The sequence below is a fragment of the Onychomys torridus genome, chromosome 6 (assembly GCF_903995425.1).
Source record: "Onychomys torridus chromosome 6, mOncTor1.1, whole genome shotgun sequence".
NCBI lineage: Eukaryota > Metazoa > Chordata > Mammalia > Rodentia > Cricetidae > Onychomys > Onychomys torridus.
The window spans coordinates 38,735,730-38,752,238 of record NC_050448.1 but is presented as its reverse complement, the minus strand read 5'-3'; the positions used below and the strand labels follow the sequence as shown (position 1 = coordinate 38,752,238).

General features: G+C 38.3%; 1 protein-coding gene across 1 annotated transcript in view; it reads left to right on the top strand.

Annotated features, from left to right (window-relative positions):
* Positions 1-4,448, top strand: part of LOC118585176 (arylacetamide deacetylase-like 2) — a 29,487-nt gene extending 25,039 nt beyond the window's left edge. Inside the window, exon 5 of the mRNA XM_036189370.1 lies at positions 3,846-4,448. Coding sequence (XP_036045263.1) covers positions 3,846-4,448 — 603 coding nt within the window. The remainder of the gene's footprint in view (positions 1-3,845) is intronic.
* The last annotated feature ends 12,061 nt before the right edge of the window (positions 4,449-16,509 follow it).

The following is a 16,509-nucleotide window of genomic DNA, read 5'->3' as shown; positions in this document are numbered from 1 at the left end:
GTATGGATAAACAGGCAGATTTGTGACGGCTCAGGAAGTGTCAGAAGTGAAGAAATTTAAAAAAAAAAAAAAAAAAACTAAAATGATGAATAAAGACAGACCACCTTCTCCCTAACTGAATAAGCTTTTAGGCATAATATATACAGTGTTTAACATAAGGTGAGAAATGATCATTGAAATCAAGGCAAATTGCTCTGTGAGTTTAGGAAATGATTCTCTTGCTTAGACACTACTATGTGCAAACACAAGTATGCATGATTATGGTGAAAGTATTCATATCATACTCAATATGATATTGAGTAATCATACTCATATAAGTGGAATAGTTGTTGCTAGACTGTAAGCCTGTGGTTCTGGCTAGTACAGAATCATTAACTTGGTACACCTTTATCCTTCAGTTCATTTTTGAAAATTGAGTTTGGCTTATAACTTGAAATAAGATAAGCAAGAGCACTACATGCCAGATAAGCAAACATCACATAGGAACATTGGGATTGAAATATCTGTGAAAAGAATGAGTTATCAATCACTGAAAAGTTGACTCACTGTGTAAAGATGCTGGCCACCAGCCCTGACAATCTGAGTTCCATCATGGGGTCCACCATGTTGGAGAGAGAGAGAGTATCTGCTGCAAGATGTCCTCTGACCACCACGTGCACAAAGACATGCTCCCCCACTGTCTCTTTCTGTCTGTCTGCTTGCCTGCCTCCCTTCCCCTCCTTTCCCCCCCTCTCTTTCAAAAACTAAGGTTATGAAATTGACACATCAGCAAAGATGATTAGGGGATTAGGAGCATGTGCTGGAAGGCTGAAAAAAGAAACCACTACATGGAGTTACTTTGGTGATTATTTTCTGTTGTGCTGGGATGTACATTGCTCCTACTGCCCTCATGCCCTCCTGCTGCACCCTGTGCCCCATGGTTCACCAGCCACAATGGGGGGCAAACAACCATAACCATTGTTTTACTGCTACCTGTTGGTGATATTTTGTTTGTGTTCTGACAAATAAAGCTTGCCTGCAGTTCAAAGGGTTAAGCTAGCCACTAGTTAACCATAGAAGCTGGGCGGTGGTGGCTCATGCTCTTAATCCAAGCATTCTGGAACTGGAGAGAAGTGATAATGTGGGACAGACAGGATCTTGGGCCTTTTGGTTGGAGGATCCAGAGAGGTGAAAAGTCACTGGTGGCTGCTCCTCTGCTTCACTGATCTTTCCAGTTATTACAATATCTGACTCCTGGTTTTTATAGGTAAGACTAATTAGGTTCATGCTTTAGCTATCTAAACTGCCTTTGTGTTTCATTGGAGTGGCTACTGAAATTCTGTTACAGTATGTATGCAAGAAAAATCTAGAACTAAGTCAAGCAATTTAAGACACCATATTTATTACAGCCCTCTTTACAAAATCATATATTTTTGTAGCTGAAGAGATAGGAGTCAGCTTTATAGCCATAAGGTTTTTCCTTCCAAGGTTGGTGGCATCAGGGTAATTGGAAGAAGGTATCAATCTTTGTACAGTGTTAGGCCATTTTTTTTATTCTATTGTAAGAATGACAATATTCCCACAATGTCCAGGTGTGGTGTCACAAAAGGCTGTCAGATATGGAAAGATTTCAAAAAGCAGGCATGTGGCCACCAACTAGCCTTTCAATGCACTGGGGTTCAGATGCTTTGGGCCAAGTTAGACCCTGTGATCCACCTGACTTGCCAAGGTCAAGACTTCCATTGCTTTTCCTAGGGTTTTCAGTGTTCTAGGTAAATTTAGACACTGCCAGTTCTTCCATGATTGTCCTCTTCAGTGAAAAGGCACCTTAAATGGGTCATCAGTGTCTCTCTAGGGGATTTGGCTTATGATAATTAGAAACTGTTTTTAGTGTAGTAGGATCCAAATTTGGGAGTTTATAATGAAAGACATTGGTATAAATCAGCATATCTGATGGTTTTTATTTGAAAGCTTTTTTATAATAAAGTTTGAAACTGAGAACTTAGAGGTAAAGACAATATTTCCACCATGAAATTTTACTAGTTTTAGTACAGTGAGTATTGAAAGAAGGAATCTATTGTCTCACAACAGCAGAAGACTAGTGAAATTTGAATCCCAGACACTCTCCTCCATGGGCAGTGTATCATAGCATTTATTCCAGCTTTTTTAGATTTAAAGAATGTGGAGTTTTCAACTACTGTCTAGAGAAATATTATTCTCTCTTTTTCTCCACCTTAAATGCAACAGTTTTCATTTAATGTCTGTGTGTATGCATGTGTTTATGGGAGTATATTACAAAAAAATGTGTATATTTACAAGTGCTTGTTCATGTGTATGCTCATACATGCAGAAGTCAGAGGTTGACACTGAATGTCTTCCTCTATATTTCTCTACCTTATTTTTGAAACTGGGTCTCTTACTGGGCCTGAGATCACTGAGTCAGCTAGACAGGCTGTCCTGTTAAACTTCAGGGATCCCCTTGCGTCCACCCTCTCCTCACAGTGCTAGGTACATGCTGCTATGCCCAGCTTTCTTGGTTCTGACCATCTGTACCCAGGCCTTCAAACTTGTAACAACAAATGCTTTACTGAGAGGGCCATGTCATTTCTCATTCATTTTATTATATATTTCAATTTAAAATTAAGACAAAACTACCTTATAACCTTGGTGTTCTTCAAGTGCAAATATGTCTGCTAGCTCACTTAGGGGCTGCCCTCCTGCTACTCATGACAGAGCTATCACAACTCTGCCATAATTCTGAAGCTGTGTTCAAGGCAGAATTGTTTTCTACTCTTCTGAGAAGTTGCATTTTATCTAGAAAATTCCCATTGCAAAGCCACTGAGAAGGAACAAGGACCCAGGAAAGATTCTCTTAGCGAAATTTTTATTTCTTCATTTTCTTCCTGAACTTGTAAGAGCCCTTTTCTACTCTCCTGAAATTTGAAGTTAGTCAGATGGTTAACCTTGTGATGAGCTAATGAGACTTCATTAAATTCTTTCATTTCCTTTGCTTATGAAGTCATTGTCTTGAGAACATTTGCATACCTTGGGATACCCAAAGAATGGCAGTGTATACATTCACTGATGCACAGTTGCTCTACAGGCTGGTCCTGGTTAAGTATTCATACTTACAAGTGAAGTCTAGATTCACTGCTGAGGAGTGCACAAGAAGAATGTAGCTAGAGACTCAGGACTCCTCTTATTTCTGATAAGAAACAGGTCACATGTGCAACATTCCACATCCTTCTTTGCTATTCTAGTTTTCATAAATTGTTTTCTGTATCTTCTATCACTTCTATCATGCCACATTACTTAAATAATATTAGACATTTCCTTTAGCATGACAAGTTACATCAGATTTTATATGTAGATTTTGGCATTTGTATTATATTATATTGTAGTTTTGGCTCATTTTATTACTTAGGTCAAAAATTATTTTAGGGAAACTAGACATAGTAATACAAGCTAATTTGTAGAACACCTAGGAGACTGAGACATGGGGGACAGTATGTTCTCACACAACTTGAGATGCACAACATAACCCTATCAAAAACAACAAAAGCAAATTTTCTTAAAAGAAACAAAATTATAGTTACTTTATCATCTTTTCTAGGGTGCTCCTGATCTTTCTGATTGTATTCCTGTTGTTATATGTGAATAAACATGTAAGCAACAGAATATGCATTGTTTCTTCACAGATGAAAGTGGGATGACACACTCTTGTGTCTCTAAATTAGAGTAAATTTTATAGGAAAAATCACCAATAACATTTCAGCTTAAGAAATTTATTTTACCACAGGTATTAAGGTGAATATACCAATCCTTTTGTTTGATAGCTATTGACTCATGAGTACTTATATGTCTAGCTACAGAATGATCCAGAATACAAAGACAGAATTAAGGCACAAGCCTTGATATACCCTGGCCTGCAGTCGACTGACACCCTTCTGCCATCTCATCGAGAGTATGAACATGGTCCAATTCTGTCCAGAGAGATGATAATTAAGTTGGCATGCCTGTATGTGTCTGAAGACAAAGCTCTGTTCCAGGCCGCACTGAGAAATGAACACATGCCTGAAGGATCAAGACATCTGTTCAAGTTTGTTAACTGGAGTGACTTCCTTCCTGAGAAGTTTAAAAAGAACCATGTTTACACTGAGCCCATTCTTGGAAAACTGAATGATTCCTATCCAGCACTTGTGGATAGCATGATGTCCCCTTTGCTAGCCAGTGATTCCCAGTTACAAAGTTTGCCCTTAACCTACATCGTCACTTGTGAACATGACCTTATAAGAGACGATGGTCTCATGTATGTCACACGGCTTAGAAATGTTGGGGTTCAAGTTACTCATGACCACATAGAGGAAGGAATCCATGGAGCCATGTCATTTACTAGAGCTCCAGTGTTTTTACATCTAGGATTAAGAATGAGAGATAGGTATATTAGTTGGTTAGAAGAAAATTTATAAACAAATCTTACATGTAGTTAGGCAGTCCATATGATGGATGAGAATGGATTTTGGATAAATTTGCATTTCAATTTGAATGAAGATTATTGTGTATGTTTGAGGAAATTACTTCGTCTTCTCAATCTTAAAAATTTTGCCAAAATGAGAATGTTTATGTCATTATTCCCATTAATTATTATTTGTTAGGAAAGATGTACTCTGAGTATTCAAAAATGGCAGGATAATGAAAAATTGTGATGAGACTCAAGGATGTGATATAAAAGGAGTCATGAGGACTAGATGGGTTGGCATATTACTCTCCAGCATTCTAAAGGCGATAATCTGTGAGATCAAGACCAGGCTGCTCTTTGTAGCTAATTATCCTCTACTCATTCCTACACAGAGGCATGCATGCAGTCTCAAAATAAAACATCTTCAAAAAGAGTAAACAAAAGAAACCACGAATGAGGAGAAAATCTGATAAAGAACTATTGCAGTGACATTCTTATGGACTGAGCTTTATACTGTACTTCTGCCATGTTTTTTTCCAGTCATGTTTTGTCCATACATTATTTTGGTCTGCTCTAGGTAAACTAAGTTAATTGTTCTTTTCACTCACTTCCCATGAAAATTGTATATTGCTTTTTACAAAAATGCTGTGTACATTGGATGAAAAGGTTAATGTCTGGATTGTAAATTATTCCTAAAGCTTAAATATTTACTCATACTTTTGTAAGATCAAAATTTAAGGTACCTACGTGGGTTGCATTCATTGATAAACAGTGTCTCTTGATGCATGATGGTATACAGCCAACTGTAAATTGCAGGTAGAGTTATTGATAGTATCCTCTTGAATTTCTGTAGTGAATCATTATGCACACAGAGGCTGCATATCCAGGGAATAATCTGAGTTGGTGATTTCCAGAATGTGTTTGCTTCCCTATGATGATGGGACCCAAGCTCTTGTCAGCACAAATCAACTCAAAAATATCTACATTTCAGCTGGGAAGTATTGAAATTAATGTTTAATAATTTTCTTATGTCCTAGTGCTTCTGCTCCTTGTGCATGGTTGTTTGACTTGCTTTTGCTTTTTTAAAAATACCAAATAAACTTTCTGAAATGGAAATTAAGTGTGTTATATGGATTTAGCTGATAATGTGACTCTCATCTCCAAACACATTTTCATTAGGGCTTTTCTTCAGCTTGAACCTTTTTGTTCATCTCAACTATGATCCACTCATATGTAAAAGTTGTCTATGTGACGGAAGGTGGCCAGTAGGGAGAAACGACATTCTCCTACATAGGCACAAATGTGAACGAAACAGACTTCCCTGATGAGTCTTCCTGAGAAAAGATGAGAGGGCTGAAAAGGCCATGTATGCTCATGATAATCAGCAGACATGAAAGACTAGATAAAACAGGAAAATACTAACCATGAGATTTATAAGGGAAAAAATAGACTCAACCTCAAAGCACCAACAGCATAAAAGAGGGGAGAATTCTCCATCTACTCTAGATGTAGGTCTGGCCATGTCAGGACCTCAGACATTGAGGAATCCAGTCTAGATAACACATGAAGAAAACAGTGGAGAACAGTGCTGGGAGAAAGGAAATAACCTAGAGAAGCGATATACACCAATTTTAAATTTTAAATCAGTAACAAAATAAATTTCCATAGAATCAAATGAAATTAAAAACAAAACATAAAGGAAACTTATTATACAAAACAAAGATAGTTATAAATTGCTTTAAGTGCATACATTCAGAAACTATTTAATGATGTACTGTTGAAACCTGGATTAAGAAGAGCAAGTAGTCCCAGCATTTAGGAGGCAGAGGCAAGTAGATCTCTGAATTTTATTCCAGCCTGGACTACAGGGTGAGTTTCAGTATAACCAGGTATATTGGTTATACTGAAAGAAACCCTGTCACACAAAAAAAACAGAAACAAAAACAAACAAACAACAAAAAAAAAGAGCAAGTCAAACCCCAGTTAGTAAAAGGAACCATTATAATTAGTACATTGTTCTAGCCTATGTAAATGAAAACAAAGCAAAACGAAGCTAACCAAGAAAACAAACAACCCACTTACTACCTGGGCCTGTAACTTCACATTACCTCAATAAGAATGACTAAGAGCAGCAAACAAACAAAAAGAAATGCTAGAGTAGGAATAAAAAAAAAGAGAAATACTTATTCACTATTGGAGCAACTGCCAAATGGTACAACCACTATGGAAATCAGTACGAAGTTTCCTCAAAAATCTAAAAATATATCTACCATATGATCCATCTATACCATTCCTGGACATATCCCAAAATACACTTGTTTATCCATTTTCATTACTACTCTATTCTCTATACATAAAGATGGAAACAGCATAGATAGTCATTTACTGATCAATTGATAATGAAATATACACAAAGGACTATCACTCCATTTAAAAAAATAGAATTATAAAATCCATAAGTAAGTGGATGAATCCTGAAATAACTGTTCTGAGTGAGGTTACTCAGGCCCAGAAACACACTTCTGCATGTTTGCACTCAGTTTGCATGTTTTTTTTAAAATCTTTAGATAATGTGTTTAAACTGGTGTACACATAGAAATCAGAAAACTGATATGGCTATGGGAGGATTTCAAGAAAACAGATGGTATGAAGGGGGAAAGAGATACTGGAATAGGAATGGTTTATGGAGTGAAGAATGGATGGGTAGGCTAAGTAGGGAGTATGAGGAGGGATAACAAACAAAACCTTTCATATGCCTTATAGAAATCTACTTTTTAGAAGCTTCCTAAAATACACATATTATGAAAAGAATTTAAATGGAGTTATCATATATCAGGGAAACAATGCTCCTTCCAGCCAGCATCATCTATCAATGAAAAGAATCAGTGCCAGGTAAGGGAGGACTCTTTCCAAAGTGGTAGCCAGTGGCTCCTATAGTTCACTCCAAGCCTTAAAGCCTATTGCAATTGCTCTTGGATACATTTCAGAACGTGATGGTGAAACTCTATTGCTGAAGAAATTTGAGTCATAGGGTATGGAGAAATCAAGCTAATGCTTATCTAGAAGCTTCAACACTGCTAACTAGTTTTCACCATGCTTCAGGGCTTCATGTATACTACTGAAAAGAAAATTGTGAGCTACAGTCATCACTGGTATAGCAAGATATGCATATTGGCACAATAGCAGAATGATTGTTATAGGGATAACCATCCACTTTTGGAACCCTGCATTCCTAGTATCCTGTGGTTTCCACTGCAACTAAGGCTTCATCCTCACATATGGCTGTCCTGACCTCTGCAGAGAGACTCTGAACCTGCCACATAGTGTTGAACCTCAGCAGCTCTCCATGACCCCCATATACTCAAAAGTTACCATGTGAGAGACTTCCACACTACACTCTGTTGTGGGGATTCATTCTGTTCATCAATTGCTTTGGGGTACAAGCCATAGGGTATAGCTTTGTCTGCATATGTGACCTCTGAAGTGCTGAGGGAGAATCATAATTTGTGGTCTTGAGTGGCCAGGACCAGGTCAAGCAGTGTGAAGCAGCTTGCAGTTGGTCCCCACCCCACCTGGGGCAGAAGGACAGAACAATGGTAGCTGGACCAGCAGGATTAGCAGCAGTGTCTTCCTTGTTCTGTATTAGTGAGTCTGTATCCACATTACACCCCCTTAATAAATTAATAATAGACCTCTGTGGATTGTTGCATTATCTGGTGCCCAATGTGGGGCACAAACACAATGTTGAGTGCCCCTTGTTATGAAAATCCATGAGAGTCCGTTCAAGGCTATCAAGAATAATGGACAGATTTAACTTGCCTCGTCGAAGTACTGATTTCACAAGCAGGGACTATTATATTAATATAAGAAAAGCATTGGTTACTGGTTATTTTACTCAGGTGGCACATTTAGAACGAACAGGGCATTATTTAACTATGAAAGATAACCAGGTGGTCCAGTTGCATCCCTCTACTGTGCTTGATCACAAGCCTGAATGGGTGCTTTATAATGAGTTTGTGTTGACAATGAAGAATTATATCTGGACATGTACAGATATCAAGCCAGAATGGTTGGTGAAAATTGCCCCTCAATATTATGACATGAGCAATTTCCCACAGTGTGAAGCAAAGAGACATTTGGACCGCATTATTGCCAAACTTGAATCCAAGGAATATTCACAGTACTGAATTCACTGCTTAGAACTGAAGTTATTCAGAGGACAGCTTTAAAAGATGAATGGAGTCAAGTTCAAGTTGTGCTCTTCATGTTGGTTCAATAATGGCCTTTATTTGAAAGCTTTTTAATTTTTTCGTTACAGTAAATATTCCATTCTGATTTCATAAATTAAACATTTATGCCTCCCTTTTGTGTTGACACTGTAGCTCATACTGGAAAAGTTGATCAATGTTTTGCAGTTTATTGAAAGTATTTCTATATATAACAATGTTACAAGCATTTCTTTAGAAATGGTTGAAAATGCTTCTAAAATGTGATTATTGACCATGGTATGCATGATCATTGTAATTGTTGACATTCCTTTTAGAAATTGCGAAATGTTACAACTTGTGCTTATGTAGACACAATCTTTTGTCTCTGTACAGAGGCACTGACTTCAATAAAGTCTATTTATACTAAAAAAAAAAGAAAGATAATTTGTATACTGATACAAAGTTAAAAGTATATTTGTCATAGTGTGCATGTTTTTCTATTTCTGTTTAAAATATTTTTATATATTGATACAAATGTGAAATTATTTTGCCATACTGTATGTATGTTGCTACTTCTGTTTAGGATATTATTTTGTATATTGATGGAAATTAAGTATATGTTTGTACTATACATTTCTACCCCTGATTAAGGTATTTTTCTTTTTTCTTTTTTTTTCTTTTTCTTTTTTTTGTTTGTTTTTCAAGACAGGGTTTCTTGGTGTAGTTTTGGTGCCTGTCCTGGATTTCACTCTGTAGACCAGGCTGACCTTGAACTCACAGAGATCCACCTGCCTCTGCCTCCCAAAAGCTGGGATTAAAGGTGTGAGCCACCACCGCCTGGCCTAATGTTACAGAGAACCATTGTGTGACTGTCAAGGCAGCCAGCTGTTTCTGTCATTTCTTGCATACTTAGAAAGTTGCTTGCTTGCATTTCCTGCTTACTCAGGTAATATCATTTTCCTTCTCAGATCTTTTATGGAGTTGAAGAATAGATAGTTACAGTTACAATCCTCTTGTGTCCTATCTAAGAGCATATCAGTTAGAAGATTTAGATTCTTCAGGATATAATTGATATTGGTGTAATCTCTGTAATTTGTCAATTTTTTTATGGTAGGGCATTTAGTATGTGTTTCTTGCTTGATGTTGTTCTTGTTGGTGGTAACTCCATTTTTGTTTATGTTATTACCCTTCCTTTCTTCTGGATAATACATGCTAATTGTTCTTATTGTTTATAGTTTCACATTAGGTTTAGGACTTTCTTAGACAAAAAGAGAAAGTGTTGTGGGAATTCATTCCATTCAGCCAGTGGCCTGGGGTATAAACCCTAGGACTTGGCTTTGTCTAAGTATGTGATCTCTTTAAGAGCAGGAAAAGAGGAGTCATATGCTCACTTGGGTGGCCAGGACAGGGTAAACCACCTAGAGCAGCTTGCAGTTGGTCTGTATCCCTCCCTGGGGCAGGACAAGACAGCAGTAACTACACCAGCAAGATCAGGAACAGCATCTTTCTTATTCTGTATCAGTGATTGTATTATTCCCATTTTATATCTTAATAAATTCTTGAGATCCTTTAACAGACTCTCATGGATTCTCATAGCAATACTGTATTTGACAAGTTCTGTTGGAAGCTTGAAATATATTCTTTGCTCCTCACTGTACCACAGCTTCCGTTTGCTGACATCCAGATCTCAGCACAGTGCTGCTCCTCTCTTACTAATCACAGATGATTACTATTTACCCCAGACATCCAATCACCAGTTATCCAATAAAGGGAAGTTTTCACTTCCACAGATTGCTGATCAAAATATCATAACTGACTATGATATACTATTTGCTTTGCTCAGAAACTTCACAAGGCAATCCTCCTTCATCTGGACCTCAATCAACACTCCTATCTCTCTGTCATAACAGATGATTAATTCCTGAGCAATCAATGGCATAGTCTAGCCCAGAGCTCCAAAACTCCCCAACCCATCCGCCAAATGACACTACAGAAATATCTCACTCACAGGTAGAAATTTCTGTTCTAGTATGCTTCCTATTGCTGTGAAAAATAAATTGATAAAAAAAAGCAACCTAATTATGTGTTTCTGCATGCCTGTGTGCATCTCTCTCTGTCTCTCTGTCTCTCTGTCTCTGTCTCTGTCTCTCTCCCTCTCTCTCTCTCTGTGTGTGTGTGTGTGTGTGTGTGTGTGTGTGTGTGTGTGTGTGCGCGTATGTCTCTCTGTGTGTATGTGTCTGTGTTTCTGTGTGTCTGTGTGTTATCACTGAGGGAAGCCAGACCAAGCACTCTAGAACAGGAACCTGGAGGCTTGAACTGAATGAGAAACCACGAAGACATGCTGCCTACTGGCTTGCTTTCCATGATTTGCTCATTTTGCTTTCTTATATAACTCAAGACTACCTGCCCAGGGATAGCATGCCCCACAGTAGTCTGCCTCTCCACCAATAATTAATTCAGATAATGTCTCACAGACATGGCCACAGGCTAATGTTATAGAACCAATTCCTCAACTTAGGTATCCTATTCCAAGATGGCTCTTGTTTGTGTCAAGTTGACAAAAACTAGTAGCATACAATTCCAAAGTCCGTTAAAGATTCCATGGGAAAAAAGAAAAAGAAAGTGACCAACTAATGTTCATGATTAAATATTTGCAAAATACTTATAAACCAAATTCAAGGACACATGCAAAAGTTCACTCACCATAAGAGGACTTCATTGTAGAGGTGAAGGGATGGTTCAATATACATAATAAATCAATACATGTTGTAAACAATACAAATGAATTCAAAGGAAGAAATCATAAGATTTTCTTAGTAGGAATAAAAATAGATTTTGATGAAACACAACACCATTCATGATGAAATTCTATAAATGGGAAGAAACATATATCAACATAATAAAGAATATATAAAGAAACATATGGAGGCCGGGTGGTGGTGGCGCACGCCTTTAATCCCAGCACTGGGGAGGAAAAGCCAGGCAGATCTCTGTGATTTCAAGGCCAGCCTGGGCTACCAAGTGAGTTCCAGGAAAAGGCACAAAGCTGTACAGAGAAACCCTGTCTCGAAAAACCAGGGAGAGAGAGAGAGGGAGAGAGAGAGAGAGATTTGGTAAAAATGAAAAAAGTGTGTGATTTCTATATTTTTATTTAATTTAATGCTACAGTCTTCACTAAAGAAATAAGACAAGATAAACAAATAAAAGAGATATGAGTAGTAATGAGAACTCAAACCCTCCTTATTTGCAGGGGACATGACTTGAATTTGACATGTAAGTGAGCCTAATGCTCACTTACAAAAAAAACTGAGAACTGAAAAGTATATACAATTAAATGGAAGGAGACAAAATTAAAGTGCAATAATCAGTAGCCTTTCTCTAAAACTAGCAAACATTTTGAGAAATAAATCAATGAAATAATCTCATCATCAGTAGTTGGAGAAAATAATCCCTTGTGATTCAGTCAACAGTGGAATTGAGAGACTTTTACAAGGAACAATTAAAACTTTAAAGAAACTGACAAACTAAAGAAAAACCAAATATGGCTAAGGATATCAATAACTGCTACTGGGAAATGTCCATTTTACAAAAACCTAATGTAGATTCAATGCAGATTATTAAAATTGTGTGTCATTCTTCACAAAAATAGATAAAAATCATCTTAAGTTCTTAAGAAGTACAAAAGATCCTACATAGCTAAAGCAATCCTATGAAAAAGAATTCTCCTTGATGAATCCCCATGTTAGATATTGTAGAGTGCAGAGCCACAGGAATGAAATAAGCATGATACAGACTTAAAAAATAGACATGTAGATAAAAGTATTGAAAATATTACAATAGAAGCCATGAAAATAAACCCATGTGAGTACATGCCACTGACTATAGACACACATCCCAGAAACATCCATTAGAAGAAAAACAGTGAGAGAGGTGGGAGATGTGAATTTCTACCCCACCCCTCATCCCATTTTGCATGGTATTGAAAGGAACTGTCTGTTCCCTGACAGTCTGGTGCCTGCTACACTTCATCAACTGGGTGGCAAGGAAAACTGCATGAAAACTTCTGCCAGTGATCAGAGATTTGTATCAGCAGCTGGGATGCTCTTCCAACCCCTGTTGAAAAATCAGAGCCCTGCAGCTTCAGCCTGGACTTAAAATGCTAAAATCCCCAAGAATATCATACCAGTATTTCTAGTAGCAATGAAAGCCAGGGAGTTATGGGGAGTAAAAAGTAACTAGAAGAAGGACTTCTGGGTGTAGACCTTTGGAGGATGTGCTGGGCCTCTGTAGTTTCCTATGGCTGTAGAACTAAGGCATCCTGATGTCTAAGGACATTTACTATTTCCCTTTCATTTACTATTTCTTCTAATCTCCCCTCCTCCTCTCTTTCCTCTCTCCCCCAGCTCCTCCCTCTCTCTCCCTGCTGTTCTTCCTGTCTCAGTCCTCTCAGTCCCTTCCTCCTTCTTTGCCTCATTTATATTTGGGGAAAGGTCTTGCCCCATAGTCAGATTACCATGGAGCTTCCTGGCCAGGTTCACTATGAACTCAGGATTCTTCCCTTGAACTCCCTGTTGCTGGGATTACAGTTGTGCTCCACCATGACTGACTTAACTTTGTTTTGTTTCTTTCAGTTATTTGAGTGGGAATATCTCTTTAAAGGCTACCACATGACCCTCTCTACTTCAAGGAGCAATTGAGAGCTTCTCACATGGCCTCCCTTTTTCTCCTCTCAGGCTTGTCTCATGTGTCTAAGTGGAGATAACACCTTGCTTTAAGGGATCATGAGATTGGTTAGGTTAACCCATCTAATCATTTTGTCTGAAGGCCCTTGTTTGAAAACTTCATTCCACCTATAAAATTTTTTCATAGAGTACTAAGATTATTATCTGACTAGACTAGATGAGTCTCCCAGTGACTGGGAATCTTGAGGAGCCATCTTGGAATTCTGCTGGCTACAAGGGTTTTGTCCTTGTTCTGTCTGCAGTTGTGAGTCTGTTGTGGATTCTTCTGCATTTATACTGCTTGCAGTTCACTGTGATATTGGAGTGTGGGGTTGTGTCTTCTGTCAGTTTAGACCCAAGTCATCCTCAGTCTCTTCCAGCTCCTCCCTTGCTTCTTCTCTGTTGTGCTTGTGAAAGTCAACCAGGCATGGAGGATGAATAATGAACAATGGACAAAAGCATTTCTCTTATATTTTGTTACCCTTTATTTTTTCTCTGATTCTCTTGAGATAAGCTTTATTTGCATGCCTTTCATGGCTTCATGTTTATGTTTTTACTAAAACAATTGATCAAATCATTTACTTTATGGTTTCTTTATATTCTTTTCTATTAAAAAATGGCATTTCAGAAGCCAACCTGTTAAAACCTTTTTAAATTTCTTTTTTTTATTGATTATAAATTCTGTCTTTGAAAATTTGAGGGTAAACGGTGCTTACCTGCCTGGATGGGAGGGAAGATAAAGTCCATGAAATTCCCTGTGAGTTCTATGCAGTTCAGAGAAAGGGAGTGAGAACATGCAAAGGAAGCTAATATTGTAGATCTTGATGTTTCCAGGATGTAATGTGGGATCGTCCCTTCAGCTCATTTGCAGCCTCTGAAGCCCTCTTCTACCCACAGTCCATGTAGTTCTCATTCCCAAAACTGGAGAGTGACTTTTTACCGATATTCTGGTATAAAGACAGTTATCAAAGCAGGGTTGGGTAAAGATTGCAACATGAAACAATTAAGGGTTCCAGGTCAGCTTCTGCCCACAAGTTATTGAGGAAGGTGGGAGGGCCTTCTTCTGAGGAAAGTATTTGGCAGAACTGGTAGAATACAGATAAGTGAAGAACTTTTACAAAGGAACTGACAAATGCCAAGTTACAATCAATTTTTAAAATCTTTTATCTAATCTGAGTATATGGAATACCAGGCTGCAACAAGTGTTTGTTCAATCAGTATGTAGTTTTCCCATGATTATATAGTAACTATATGAATCTACAAATTTTAAGTTTAATAGATGGTAAGCCATATGCAAAAGTCAGCATTTTATGAGTTCATTTTCAATTTGGAAAAGAAGGGTAATTTCACTTCTAATTGCCTCTAAAGATCACTGTCTGAGTAGATTTCAATTTCTTTTTTTTATTTAATTAATTAAAAATTTTCATTTTTTTATCCTGATCAGTTTCTTCTCTCTCCTCTCCTCCCATCCCCTCCCCCTGCTTCCCTTCTTCCCTCACCACCCCCACCCACTTCTCCTTACATTCAGAAAGGGGCAGGTTTCCCATGGGCACCAACAAAGCAGAGCATTTCAAGTTGAAGCAGGACCAAGCTCCTCTCCCTGCATCAAGACTGTGCAAGGCAATTTCACATGAGGAATAGGTTTCCAAAAGCCAGCTCAAGCACCAGGGGACAGATCTTGATGCCATTGCTAGGAGCCCCATAGAGAGATCAAACTATACAACTGTTATGCACATGAAGAGGGCCTAGCAAGGTCCCAAGCATGCTCCCTAGCTGTTGGTCCAGTGCTCTTGATCTCCCAAGAGCTCAGATCAGTTGTCCTTGTGGGTTCCCCCATCATGGTCTTGACCCCTCTGGCTCTTACAGTCTCTCCTCCCTGTTTTCAACAGGACTTCCTCCAGGAATTCAGTGCAGGGCTTAGCTGTGGATCTCTGCATCTGATTCCATCAGTTACCGGAAAATAAAAGTTTCTGATGACAATTAGAGTAGTCACCAATCTGATTACAGGAGATTGGCAGTTCAGGCATCCTCTCCACTATTGCTAGGAGTCATAGCTGTGGTCATTCTTGTGGATTCCTGTGAGGTTCCCTGGCCCCAGTTTCTCCCTAACCCTGAAATGCTCCCGCCCCATCAAGACATCTCTTCTATTACTCTCCCCCTCTCTTCTGCCTGCTACCTGCTCAACTCCATCATTCCTGTTCCCATCCCTGAATCTCTTCCCCAGCCTCCACCTCCTATGCCCAGCTTACCCAGGAGATCTCTTCTATTTCCCTTGAGTCTTCCTTATTATATAGCCTCTCTGGACCTGTGGGTTGTAACCTGGTTATCTTTTACTTTACACCTAATACCCACTTATGAGTAAGTGCACAGCACATTTTTCTTTCTGTGTCTGGATTACCTCACTCAGAATGAATATTCTCTAGTTCCATCCATTTGCCTGCAAATTTCATGATGTCTTTTTTTTTTTTCAGCTGATTTCCCCAAACTGGAGAGGGACTTTTTACCAATATTCTGGTATAAAGACAGTTATCAAAGATAACTGTGTATTATACATTGTATAAAAGTACCACATTTGCTTTATTCATTCTTTGGTTAAGGGGGATCTAGGTTGTTTCCAGTTCTGGCTATTACTAATAACACTGCTATGAACATAGTTGAGCAAGTGTCCTTGTGGTGTGATTGAGCATCCTTAGGGTATATGTCCAAGACTGATATAGCTGCGTCTTGATGACCTGTGGTGTAGGCGTTAGCCTTAAGGTTGCATAAATGATACCAACATTTTACCTTGTTTTTAAACTAATCACTACTCTTGACAAAATAGCGAGAGAACAAAGGGATCATTTGGTTCTTTTTTTGGTGTGTTCTAATCAGGGTGCTAAATGCTTCTGCTCCTCTGGTGTTATGTAATGAAACAGGAGCTCACTGATCTCATAAGCTTATGCCATTGTTGCACACTCTGCACATTCTGTCGTAAATTCTATTTCACAAAGGTGTGCGGTTGAGTAACCAGTTTCATCTGTGGCTTGATCAGAGAAGTGAATGTCAAGTCATTATTGCTAAAATTATCATTTTATCTCAGACAGTTCACCTCCCTTTGTCCTACTGCTTCCTAGTCTATATATGAGATGCTGTTGACTGTCAC